At 38.5% G+C, this 13,512-nt stretch overlaps 1 protein-coding gene across 5 annotated transcripts in view; it reads right to left on the bottom strand.

Annotated features, from left to right (window-relative positions):
* msantd4 (Myb/SANT DNA binding domain containing 4 with coiled-coils) overlaps positions 1–13,512 on the bottom strand; it is a 23,936-nt gene continuing 10,424 nt past the window's right edge. The window contains exons 1-3 of one of the 5 annotated variants that reach the window (XM_003219319.4): positions 10,646–10,785; positions 3,884–4,372; positions 1–1,439 (exon numbers count right to left, since the gene is read on the bottom strand). In XM_003219319.4, the coding sequence (XP_003219367.1) occupies positions 864–1,439; positions 3,884–4,345 (1,038 nt within the window). In that variant the 5' untranslated portion in view covers positions 4,346–4,372; positions 10,646–10,785 and the 3' untranslated portion in view covers positions 1–863. The other 4 variants (XM_008108032.3, XM_008108034.3, XM_008108033.3 and 1 more) reach the window with 4 other exon arrangements.

A 13,512-nucleotide genomic window follows, 5' to 3' on the forward strand; every position in this document is an offset into this window, starting at 1 on the left:
TTTTCCTCCCACTGTAGAGCTGTATTTATTTCAGTAATAAAAAATAACACTTTATTTGCAAAATAAAAGTAATTACATAGTGATATAAATAAACTGACATGTACAAATAACCCATGGAACTCCCATAAGATATATTCCTACCGAAATATATGAATGTTGAAGTGGGTCACAAACATTTTCTGCAAAAGCCAGAAGTTCTGGCTTTGAAACAAATTGTGAAATCTGTTTTCATACATAAAGCTTCAATTTTCTACAAGCAAACATACTGAGTAGGAAAACTATTGGGAGTCTCAAAGTCTGATCTTCCAAGTTTCCTCTTGACAAGAATACACCTCACATTGAAAGGCATTATTTTCAGGGTTTAACACTATGTAATGTGTAAGGCCTAGCTTCACTCTAAAGCCTTCAGATCAAACACAAATTTATGTTGAAGGCTCCTATGGATTTAGATTAACACTCTCAAAATGACAAAATACAGCTAAGCTGTGATCCTTAATGTGGACATACAGGTATACAACAGAGAATGCAAGAGGATAGGCAACACTTCTTCTCTGACACTGAAATGCAATTTCACATATAAGCTCCATTTACACAGGCACAGTGACTTACTGAGCACAATTTCTCAGCTTCTTTTAAAACCTGAACACATGAACGTTAACTCCGAACAAAACAAAACAAAATAAAGAGAAGGAAAAGTACTGTCAAGGTGTAAGAATCACGGTATCAAAGCAACATAAAACAGAATTTTCTGTTGGTGAAATGCTTTGAAGACCACACTATTCAATAATTTTACTGGAACCAAAAACCTAAATAAAAAAATACAAGTAACAAAGCACAGCATTGTTAATCATGGTTTTCCAAGTTCACTGCAAGTGCGCTTCTCGCTGAATTCGAAGACGTTCTTTCTCCACTTGCAAACGCTCTTTTTCAATCTGCAACTTCTCAGATTCAAACTTCAAGAACTGCAGCCTTTCCTTCTCAAGCTGCAAGCGCTCCTTTTCAATTTTGAGTTTTTCTGTTTCAAGATCCAAAGGCTGCAAGGCAGGTTTTTCAGACTGGCTGGGATCCATCTCTGGGGTAGGTTTTTCAGCATGCAAAGCCTCAAGCCTTAGTTTCTCCCGTTCAATTTGCAATCGCTCCTTTTCCAGCTGCAGCCTCTCGTGCTCCAGGTCAATGTGCCGCAACCGCTCTTTTTCAATCTGCAAGCGTTCCTTCTCAACTTGTAGACGTTCTGCTTCGATATCCAGTCGCTGTTTCTCCAACTCTAGCTTCTGCTTCTCCAGGCTGATCAACAAATGGGAATCTTCATAGGCCAGCCTAGCCTGAGCAGAGCTTAGATTTCCAAATTCTTCTATATGGGTGAAATCAGGGAGGTCACTTTCCTTCTTAGAATCTGGCAACACTGAGGACAAAATCTCTTCTTCTTCCTCAATAGGAAACTAAAGAAATCAATCAAAATTTTAGTGTTGTTCCATCTTAGGTGGAATACATACACCAATCCTAAGTAATATAGTAGGAGCTACACTGACAGACTTTAATTTTGTATGTTTTATATTTACACAGGAGGTGAACTTGAATAATCTGTTGCTGACAGTTGATATGACAAACATGGAAAGGCCCAAACAAAATTAAAAAAAAAACAAAAATCTGCAGACCAAAAATCAAGAATTTTTGTCGCTCCTATATCTACTAAGGTAAAATCCATAAGAAACCTTCACATTGCAACTTTCCCTAAGCCTGTGCTTAACTGCTGTTTAAAGTGGAGAAACAATAACAGAACATTTTAAATATATATATATATATATATATATATATATATATATATATATTTATATCTTACCTTTTCTCTAAATGGGATTTATAGCTGACTAGTGGGATTTATAGCTGACTTGAAGAGAAACATTTGGCAGTGCAACATGATCTTCATGTGAGACATGACTAGTGGAGTACTTTGGGATACTGTCCTAGGCCCAGTGTTATGGAAGATTTTTATAAATAACATGAAAATGAAACAGAATGAAAAATTATCAAATTTGGGTTGGGTAGATTAGAGAAAAGGGCCCCTGGTGGCACAGTGCGTTAAAGCACTGAGCTGCTGAACTTGCGGACCAAAAGGTCACAGGTTCAAATCACGGGAGCGGAATGAATGCCCGCTGTTAGCCCCAGCTCCTGCCAACCTAGCAGTTTGAAAACATGCAAATGTGAGTAGATCAATAGGTACTGCTCCGGTGGGAAGGTAACGGCGGTCCATGCAGTCATGCCGGCCACATGACCTTGGAGTTGTCTACAGACAATGCCAGCTCTTCGACTTAGAAATGGAGATGAGCACCAACCCTCAGAGTTAGTCACGACTGGATTTAACGTCAGGGGAAAACCTTTACCTTTTATTTTAGATTAGAGAATACCCCAGAAGAGGGCCGGAACAGAATTCAAAATGACCTTGGTAAACTAACAACATGAACTTCAACAGGGATAAATGGAAGGTACTACATCTGGGCAGGAAAAATGAAATAAGACAAATATATGATGGTTGATAGAAGACTTGGAAGTAGTACATATGAAAAAGATATAGGGGTCTTAGAAAAATAGATAGAGGGAGGTATGATTCTTCTGTTTTGATTAGACCTCAACTGGAATCTTTTGTTCAGTTCTGGGTATTATAGTTCAAGTAAGATATCAGAAAGCTGGAATATATCTAGAGAAGGGCAACCAAGATGTTCAAAGGTCTAAAATCAAGCCTTATGAAAAACAACATAGGGAGATGGGTATGTTTACCTTAGAGGAGAATGATGGATGACCTGACAGCCATCTCTGAATATCTGAAGGGATGTCATATACAAGACGGATCATACTTGTTCCAGGTATGAACCAATAGATTTAAATTATAGAAAAAGAGATCCCACCTAACCATTACATTTTTTTGTTTCCTGTGAGAGCTGTTTGACAATGGAATTGTTTGCCTTGGTGTTGACAGACTATATTTGGAAGACCAATGATTTTCAACCTGGGGTCCCCAGATGTTTTTGGCCTTCAACTCCCAGAAATCCTAACAACTGGTAAACTGGCTGGGATTTCTGGGAGTTGTAGGCCAAAAACATCTCGGGACCCCAGCCTGAGAACCACTGCTTTAGATAGAAGTTGAATAAGAATATTTCAAGAGTGCTTCAGTTGTGTATTCTTGCATGACAAGTGGTGAACTAGATAGCCCTTTTGATCCCTTCCCACTCTAAGGTTTGATGATTCCATATTTTATCCTATAATACAACAGTAATATGAAGACAAACCTTCTTGTGCTATCAAACTACTTTCCTAATCAAAAAGGCATTACAGATTACTAGGTAAAAACTGAATTCAAGTGATACGAGGAAAGGAGAATAAAGCAACACATTCATTAAATCTGAAAATGTACTAAGAAAACAAATTCCTTAATCAAGCAGAACTATATACACAAATCTAACTGACACTCATAACACAATTTAAATCCCCAAAAATATAAAATCAAAAAAAGTCCAATTAACAAAAAACTAATTAAAAGGCACACTAAAATGTCAGTCCTAACTACAAGGTCAACCCAAACCAGAAGTCCAACAGTATTTTATATGACTTCTACCAAAAGTTCTCAAGCTAAGGATTTTATTAGGTGTTGGGAAATAAAAATCTATAGCTATGGAACAAAGAACTCATGTCATTTTCTTCATGAATACTTTTTATCTAAATTATGTATGAATAGAGAGAATAATTAAATTAGCTTTCTCATCAGATATAACAAAATGCAGGTTAGTTGTTACTCAAAATTTGAACTGAAACTGCAGTTTAGCGGAAAAGGTCTGCAAGAAGTAATTTCGTACAGAACTACTACACCTACTGTACTGGAAATACCCACTTCAAAACTCTGTGGATCTTCCTCTTCTTCTTCCACTTTGACCTCAGTCAGTGATCCACCTGCTTCTCTGAAGTCTGTTATGCTTTGCCACTCAAATCCCGATTCACCTGGAAATCCCATTTTCTCATCAATATCTTCATTGAGAGAGTCATCCAAATCAGATGAAGGAAGGTGAAAACCAGCACCCACCAACTTGATGTTAGTGTTCAGTCGTTTCCGTTTCATGAGTGCTCTCCAATCGAGATATCGCCTCTTGACTTCCGTCCCTGTTCTTTGCTCTCCTTCACCCACAGCATTCACACACTCTGCTATTTCTTCCCAAGCCTTTCGCTTCATCTCATTAATGGTTGTATTTAGTTGTTTGGAAAAAAGGACTTCTCTTCTTTTTCGGATTTCTTTAAGTAGTGTTTGAGTTTCCTGAACACTAAAATTGCTTTTCCTTTTCCTTTTTAGTTGTTTCATCTTTTCCAACTTTCAATGTATTTCTATCTGCAAGAGACAAAAAGAAAAAAAATGACTGTCTCCATTTCTTTACAATTATTCTGAACTCGGTTTGCTCCCGCGTATCACTGGGCTCCTTTTCCAACTTAACTGCCTTTTCTCTTTAAACAAATCAAGAGTAAATAACATAATACATATTATTTGTTGTATACCGTATTTGCCCCAGTATTGAAATAGGCATTGATGTTTAATTCCATGGAAGATTCATCATAATTTTCAAAAATACCTTCTGTGAGATACTGCCTGTTCTTGCCTACATGGTAAACTTAGTCAGGCAAAATTCAAAATCTCAAAGCATGAGACAAGACACAGGGAAGAGTACTTCAGAACACTTTGGGCACTGTGAGACATTGTGAGGCAAGTCACAAAATGGAGAGGCATCTCTTGAACCAAGATGAAACTACACTGATGACACACAACACAAAAGGGTGGCAGAACATTTAAACTGAACAATGGGGAAAAGTCTACTATCATGCAAGCTGGGACATATTGTAGTTTTGGGTGAATGATCCCCAAGTAATGAAAGTTAAAAGAACATGGCTATATTGACCCCTTCTCCTGTGAGGACACAACCAGACAGCAACCTCTTGCCTATCTGAATAGTCATCATGAAATTATTCATTATGTATTCCAATCTTTCTCAAACTGGAGGTTGTAAAGATGGCAGCACTGACCCATGATATTTGGGATGGGATTCTGGGCGAGGCTTCCCAACCATAGGAGAAGGTGCTCTTACAGTTCCTCACCTGTCAGATGCAAAATGGCTTCTCTTTCCCTCTTATTTTGCCCCTCGCCCCTGTCCCCTTTCCAATCAAAATGAAATCATACATCAGGAAACGGGAAAGTTTATAGGTTTTTAAAGTTTTTTATATATATATATATATATATAGAGAGAGAGAGAGAGAGAGAGAGAGATCAACTATATACAAACCATTATGAAACCATCTATTACAAAGTTACAGAAAAGCTTAATTAAAATACAAAGAAAAGGAACAAAAATGGAAAATATAATAGATTAACTGTTATATAACTAACCTGTTATAAGACCTTGCATTGCAAATTCAAAGAGCTCTTGACAAATACAGGGGAACACTATTTTGTCATGACTTTTGCAATTCCTTGAACTGGTATCTTCAAAATTTCTTTACGTTTATTTGGAGATTTTGTTATGTGCAAAAGTAGTAAAAAGAATACCATAGTTCTTTGAAGTCATTCATATATGTATATTTTATTTCAAATAGTTTTAAATTTAGATACTAAGTGCTGCTTAAGTATCAACATGAAGATGTTGAGTGCTATCCTCAAAACTCTTCTAAATTATATGGATATTCATGTTTTTAAATTATTTCCCACTTTGGACAAGTTCAGACTTCGGTTCTGCAAGAAGGATGTGGATGAGTGATTTGTGAGATTTTAATTTTGATCATGATACATTCAGAGCAGTAAAAATTCACCTTAGTAGAGTATTTGTGTGCCAGCTGCAACCATACCTCGAGAAGCATGATTTGGCCACTGTGGTCTACACCTTATTTACATCCAGATTGGATTACTGTAATGCAGTCTACATGGGGCTGCCATTGAAGATGGCCCAGAAATTGCATCTGGTACAAAGATCAGCAGCCAGACCTCTAACTGGAGCTAACCATAGGGAGCACACAACGCCCCTATTAAAGCAGCTATACTGGCTGCCAATAAGTTTCTGGTCCCAATTAAAAGTGTAGGTTATGACCTATAAAGCCTTAAACGGTTCAGGTCCTGTTTATGAACCGGCGTGGGCTGTAAGATCTGCCGGGGAGGCCCTCCTCTCGCTCCTGCCACTGTCACAAGCGCAGTTGGTGGGGAAGATTGAGAGAGCCTTCTCGGTGGTTGCCCTCCAGCTTTGGAACCCCCCCCCCCCCCCATGGGAAATTCGACAAGCCCCAACATTGTCCATCTTTTGTAGGAACCTGAAAACTTGGTTGTTTCAGCTTGCTTTTGACAATGCCTAGTCTCTGGCGGAGTATAAGAATAAAGTTATTATTAGTTATTTCTACTTTGAACATTTATGAAATGAATGTTAACATATCTGTCCAGTATGCTTTTGCCTGGGGGCAATGTATCTGCATGTGAGGTAGGGACCTTTTGCAGAGCATCCTAATCAGTATTGCACTATGCTGTTATCAATAAAGTAGATGGTTATCTCCTACTTTTACTTCCAACTATTTTTTTCTTCATGATTCAATAATAATCTTCACAGTTCATTTTAAACCCACTTCAAACCTCTGCTTGATCACTGTGCAAAAAACTTAACTAGTGTCCTCAAGAATCAGGAATGAGCTGAATATGGCAATGAATTCTGATAATCCCGTATTTAGCCATTGGATCAGGAAGTGTCCTTCACAAATCATTTCTGGATTGGATTCCAGACTGCCCAAGCCAACTGTTCTGAAGGCTTTACCAACTGAATTCAGCAGTAAATACCAGTCTCTTCCAGCAGGCCTATACAGATTATCTTTAAATTATAATTTTCTAGGTATTTCTAGGTGCAATTTAATATGTATAGGTTTTATATTATCTTTTAACTGGTGTTATGTGTTATTTGTTGTTGTTCCACATTTTGATCTACAAGGAGAGGTGAGTAAAAAAAATATTAAAATGGACTCACTCAGATGGACTTAATGTTCAAGAAATCATAAATGGCTATCTGCAAAAAGAACAACAACAACAAAAAACCTTTAAACAAAATCATTTATCTTTGTATGAAAACAGTGGGCCCAGGACTTTTCTCTGATGTACTTTCAACTTTTCAGGTTTATTCTTTAAATATGTACATGATAAAAGAACTGAAGAATAAAAAAAAGGGAGGCAAAGGAATCTAAGTCCCTGACAGTAACCAGTTTATATAAAAAATATAAGGAATGCTTCCAGACATGTTAGTTATAAGTTATATTGATGTTGTTGTATTATTGGTTTGATTTGGTTTGTTTGTCTTTAGTAATGTCATTGAATGCTTGCCACTTTTGTGGCAGAGCAGGTGATAAGTGCTGGCTTTAGCCTATAAAGCCTAAATGTTTCTGGCCCAGCTTACCTATCTGAACGTATCTCCCTATCTCAGAGATTAAGATAGTCTAGGAAGGCCCTGCTCTCGGTCCCACCTCCTTCGCAGGCACGATTGGTGGTAACAAGAGACAGGGCCTTCTCAGTAGTGGCCCCTCGGCTGTGGAATTCTCTCCCCAGTGATATCAGATCACCCACTCTCTCCTGACCTTCAGAAAGAGAGTGAAAACGTGGCCTTAGGATCAAGCCTTCAAAGAGTAAGTGTAGTACAATAGATGGATATGGAATTACAGTAGAGTCTCACTTATCCAACATAAACAGGCCGGCAGAATGTTGGATAAGCAAAAATGTTGGATAATAAGGAAGGATTAAGGAAAAGCCTATTGAATGTCAAATTACATTATGATTTTACAAATTAAGCACCAAAACATGTTTTACAACAAATCAACAGAAAAAGCAGTTCAATACATAGCAATGTTATGAATTTAGCACCAAAACATCGCAATGTAGTGAAATCACTGACTATAAAAATATTGGCTACTAACAAGTTGACTACAAATAAAGATAGAATTGCATAAAATGAAAATGCAGTAACAACATTGTCAGATGTTAAATCCGTAAAAAGTTCAGTCTTTGCTGCTTAGAGAAACAGTTGTGGATCCGGGTGGGAGGCAGACTGAGTTGGATAATCCAGAACATTGGATAAGCGAAGGTTGGATTAGCAAGACTCTACTGTATGTGCAATGACTACTGGAATGGCCCAGATTACGAATGCAGACAGCTTGGTTTTAATAGTGATGGAAATGTTTTAAAAAGTTTCAATGTGTTTTAAATTCAATTTCAATGATGATTTTAATTGTACATTGTTTTAAGGCATTAAATAGTTGCCTATAAGTAAAGCTGCCTTGAGTCCCCTTTGGAGTTGAGAAAGATGGTGTAGCGAAATATGTAATTATATGGGAGATTTAGAACTTGTTGTAATAGTTAAGGCATAGCTTACCTTGCAGGGTTGGTGGGTGAACCGCCATTTTGTAGCACTTGGAATCTGACATCAAGACAGGAGCTAATTTACATAGCAGTGGCCGGATTGGTCATATGTAAATGAGCGTGTGCCAGAGTTTAAAAGTGGAGTTGGCAGTTGGGGAAGCAGCTGAACATTCTAAAGCAGTTAGGATGAGGAAAGCTATCTGTTAGGACATGATAGTGAGTTGTGGTCAGTGAAGATAGGTTAAGGAATGTGTTAACAGAAGATATTTGCTGGAATAACTAATATAATAAGTTGAGAATAGTCAGAGTTCTGCCTCTACAAAGTAAAAAGTGTTCCTTGTTGTGTTTGCAAGACTGTGCGAGAGAAAGTAGTACTGTAACATTGTATTTCAAATAAGAAAGCAAAGCTCCAATGTAACCAACACGCTTCTGTGCCAGACAACAATAAAATAAACTTTGTTACTGTTTCATTCAAGAAGAAGACTGACTCTAAAACACTGGGTGAGAGTTAAACAGAAGTTTTCCCTCTGAGTGTGAAGAAACCTCTGGGTAGAGGATCCCACAGATTAATCTCTGGGAAGAGGGACCTCCATATATCTATTAGTGGCAGTGATTGGGATGACAAGATTATCCTCTGCCTGAAGTTGAAGAGGCACATCTTCACAGATGGGGTATTAATATGGTAAATAAATAAATAAAAATTATTATTAAACTGCTGCCAGAACACGGCCATACAGCCCAGAAACCACACAATGCTCCAGTGATTCCGGTCACGAAAACTTTCGACAATACAATAATATTATAATTTCTTCCATTCCAAGACATCATTAGTTGTTTAGATCAGGCATGGCTGCTAGGAACTGTGGGAGTTGAGGTCCAAAATACGCCGAGGGCTGAAGTTTGCCTACGCCTGGTTTAGATGCACACCAATTTTAGTACCACCACCAACAACAATATCTAAGGACCTCATCACACTAGAGCTTGGATCCACTTTAAATCCACTTTAGGTAGGGGCCTTTAAACAGCCCAGACAGACAGGTCCTGGGCCTCACCAAACTACAAACCCCAGAATTCTGCAGGAGGCAGAAACTGGATTTAAAATGAATCCATGCTGTAGTGTGATGAGGCTGTAAGACAAAATTCCAGTTCTAAAATAGGCCCCATTATAGATATTTATATTGTTGTGTATGTAGTGTGTCTTGGGCCCCTTCCACAGAGCTGATTAAAAACCCAAATTGTCTTCTCTGAACTGAAATACATGGCAGTGTGGACTCAGATAACCCAGTTCAAAGCAGATATTGTGGGATTTTCTGCCTTGATATTCTGGGTTATATGGTTGTGTGGAAGGGCCTTTACAATCAAAGGAAAGGGCCTGAGGCTGTTAGGAACTGTGGGAGTTGAAGTCCAAAATACGCAGAGGGCCAAAGTTTGCCTATGCCTGGTTTAGATGCACACCAATTTTAGTAGCACCAACAACAAAAATACCTAAGATTACACCTCCAGTTTTAAGATACGCCCTGTTATAGAGATATTTCCATTGTTGTGTGTGTAGCGTGTCCTTAAAGCGAAGAAATACAGTAATTGACACAAGTCCCATCTGTAAGATATGGAAATATGGGAATGCCAAAAGCCAAGGAAATCCAAAATCCGAAACATTCTGGAGAAGGGATGTTCAACCAGTACATAGCTTTAGGAGGGGAGAGGGAGATCTGACTAAATTTAGTCAAACATAAATAAATCCTGTTTCATAGCATTTTGGGCAAGGGCTGCTCAACCTACATACATCCATCCAAACACACACACACACACATATGCATATATGAACTATCAAGTAAAATGGTGTCACCCCAAGACGCCCCCACTTCGTTCTGGGAGCGCAGAGGTGGGCGAAGAGGAGGAGGCTCCATCCCGCTCCTTGAAACTGAACGCCTGTGGGCGGGAAAGGCTCGTCTCCTCAGCGCTGAACATCCATATTGGAGGAGAGAGGCGGCGGCGGCGGCGGCAGCTCACGTCACGGGCCGAAGGGGAAGGGAAGCCCATGAGGAGAAACGGAGCCAAAAAGAGAAACGGAAGCCCGGCTTCCCCTCGCAAACCCGCACTAACCCGCAGGCGGACGCGGCTCCTCCCCTTCCTTCCTTTCCGTCCCTTCCCTCCGCCGCGCAAAAGCAACTCACCTGCGCGCAACGCCGGCCTTTTGACCCTCTCCCCCTGCCGGCGCCCAGCCCGCTTGTCACTCACCCATTCACGCGGCGCTCCGATTGGGCAGAGCCGCTCACGCCGCCCTCGCCCCCGCCCCCCCTCCGCCAAACGTTCCTTCCAACCGACTCCCGCGCGCCCCGCCCCTTTCCCCAACTCGCGCAACTTTGCCCAGCGCTCTCTCCTTAGACCTTCCCTCCCGCCCTCTTTCCCTAGAGCTGCTGGCTATTGGTCGGACTGGCTGCTCGTCACCGTGCCAGGGTGTTCTCATTGGCTAGAAGGGCAAGGCGAGGCCGAGGAATTGGTCGGCGCTTTCTGAGGAGAAGGAGTCAGGAGAGATGGCGGCGCTGGAGGGAAGGAGGGGTGGGCGTAGCTGAGAAGCTCCCGCCTTTTTGCCTTGCTATGTCATGGTGGCGTCTTCTTCTCTCATATATATATATTTGTGTGTGTGTGTGTGTGTGTGTGATATACACACACACACACAAACGCATACTATATATATATATATATATACAATATATATATAAAACACACATACATCTATATATACACACACTTATACATATTTGGATATATACAAATACAGGTACAAATTTATTTATTTAATTTATATACTGCTCTTCTCCCCAAGAGAATATATATTATAGATATATAATGTTCGTATATATACACACATATATTTGTTTGTATACATATATATATTTGTTTGTATACATATACAATATGTATACATATACATGTGTACACAAATATATATAATTTTATATAATACATTATATGTGTGTGTATATATAATGTGTGTATATATACAAACAATAACACTAATTTATTATAAGTATTTATATAATTATATTTGTTTATATATACATACACACACACATATACATATGACATTTGTTTAGGTAACAACATCAGATGTATGCAAAACAACCAAAAAAACTCCTGCTGACGGTTGTTATTTATTATATTTGTACATTTATTTATTTTTATACCCCACTTTATTTCTCCATACGGAGACTTAAAGCAACTCACAATCAAAAACATTACAACTTAAAATATACAAATACACAACAAGACACTATATCATTGTATATTATATATTATCAGTAGTTGTATATTTAATATGTTAGTATATTTAATATTACAATATTATATATTGTTTTATTATATATTGTTTTATTATTACTGTTATATTGTATTACATTATATTACTATATGTATATAATGTGTTCTGCCTCCATGCTTAACTAAATGAACTGGAAGGAACCATAGCACGAAGGACAGATCGGAGACTGTATTTGGTAAAACAAAATATTTTATTAATAGACAAAATGTATCTCTTTTCCTCTTGTTGCCACTATAAAGTCCCATGTGATGAAAGAAATCTAAGCAGTTCTGGATAGATATTGCCACAGAGTATAAAGTCTTGTCATGACTGGATTCTTTGTAGCTTTGAGGTGAATTTAATACAATGTTGTCATGACTTTCTCTATTGCTGTAGTGTATGGCTTTTAATCTAATCTGGGTACAGTTCCGATGTGACGTGAATTTCTGTACTCTTTTTCACTTCCTACACTTCCAGCGCTTCACCAACTGACAAAATTTAACTGACAAAAAATAACTGCCATTTCAGGCTGGCAGGAGCCAAGGCTAAGCTCCGCCCCTTTAAAATCTTAAAGGGACAGGACAGCAGGTGATGTTTTGCCTCCTTGTGGAATGACATAATGTATTATTAGCATTGCAAATATTAGTATTATATACATGTATATGGATCCCTTTATTCTCTCCGATCAATTAGTGATTAATTTTTAAAAGTTATTTAAAATACAGTTTAAATAAAAGGAGAAAGCAGACAGGTGAACCTTTATTACATGCTTTGTGTTGGCTGGAGGGTATATAGTGACTAGGAGTACATCTACACTATAGAAATAATAGTTGCTATGGCTCAATGTTATGGAATTCTGGGAGTTATAGTTTTATAAGATCTTTAGCATTATCTGCCAGAGTGCTGGTTTCTCACCAAACTACAATTCCAAGGATTCCATACTGAGCTATGGCAGTCAAGTGGGGCCAAACAGATGTGGCCACCAAAATGAAAGAAGAATGGAACCCAGTAAAAGTCATATCTGGATGCATTTTGGAAGAACTTTCGAACTGTATATATCCAAGGCTTATCTGTGCTGGTTATTTCATTTCTCATGTGAATGTTGTTAGTTTTGGATAAAAGGTTTGCCGAAACCTGTGGAACTTTTGTGGTATGAAGAAACCTATTATTTCCCTGTTATTTCTGTCACTGTCATCACATTTTCTGTTTGTGACCAGAAACAGATCAACTTTACTGTGGGATATATTGTGAGAAAGCTCACTCCCTATAGGGATAGGCTGGATTCTAATGATTTAAGAAGTGTTTGTGGAGCTTAACCCTAGTACTATTCAGCTTAGGATATCCCAAAAGGTTGCTCCCTTCCAAGGTTTGAAACCTGCTGCAACATTAATGTGCATAGTACATGTCTGTTTTAACTTTGGACAACATAACCTCATTGTAATGCAGAACTGTTTGAATTTGCTTGCTATATTTCTGCAGTAATGGCAAAAGCCAGGGTACAGTTCAACCTTGAGCAAAATTATCAGTTATCACACTGGCTCTAATACTTCACTCCTAGGATTGTCACCTTAATAGGAAGATACAATTATGTTAAAATATAGTATTACTGGTGGGTGGGCAAAATGCACCACAGAGTGCAAGTTTCCCAATGGCCCTTTTGTGCTCCAAAGTCTCTTGGATCAATTCTTTTTGGCATTTCCCACATTTTTCTTTCTTTCACCATATGTACTCTAGGAGCATGGAGGATATTTCCACCATTTTTGGAGCCCCCTTTCCCCGGCATAAAAAACTAAGATTTTTTGTA

This window comes from Anolis carolinensis, chromosome 3 (genome assembly GCF_035594765.1).
Source record: "Anolis carolinensis isolate JA03-04 chromosome 3, rAnoCar3.1.pri, whole genome shotgun sequence".
Lineage (NCBI taxonomy): Eukaryota > Metazoa > Chordata > Lepidosauria > Squamata > Dactyloidae > Anolis > Anolis carolinensis.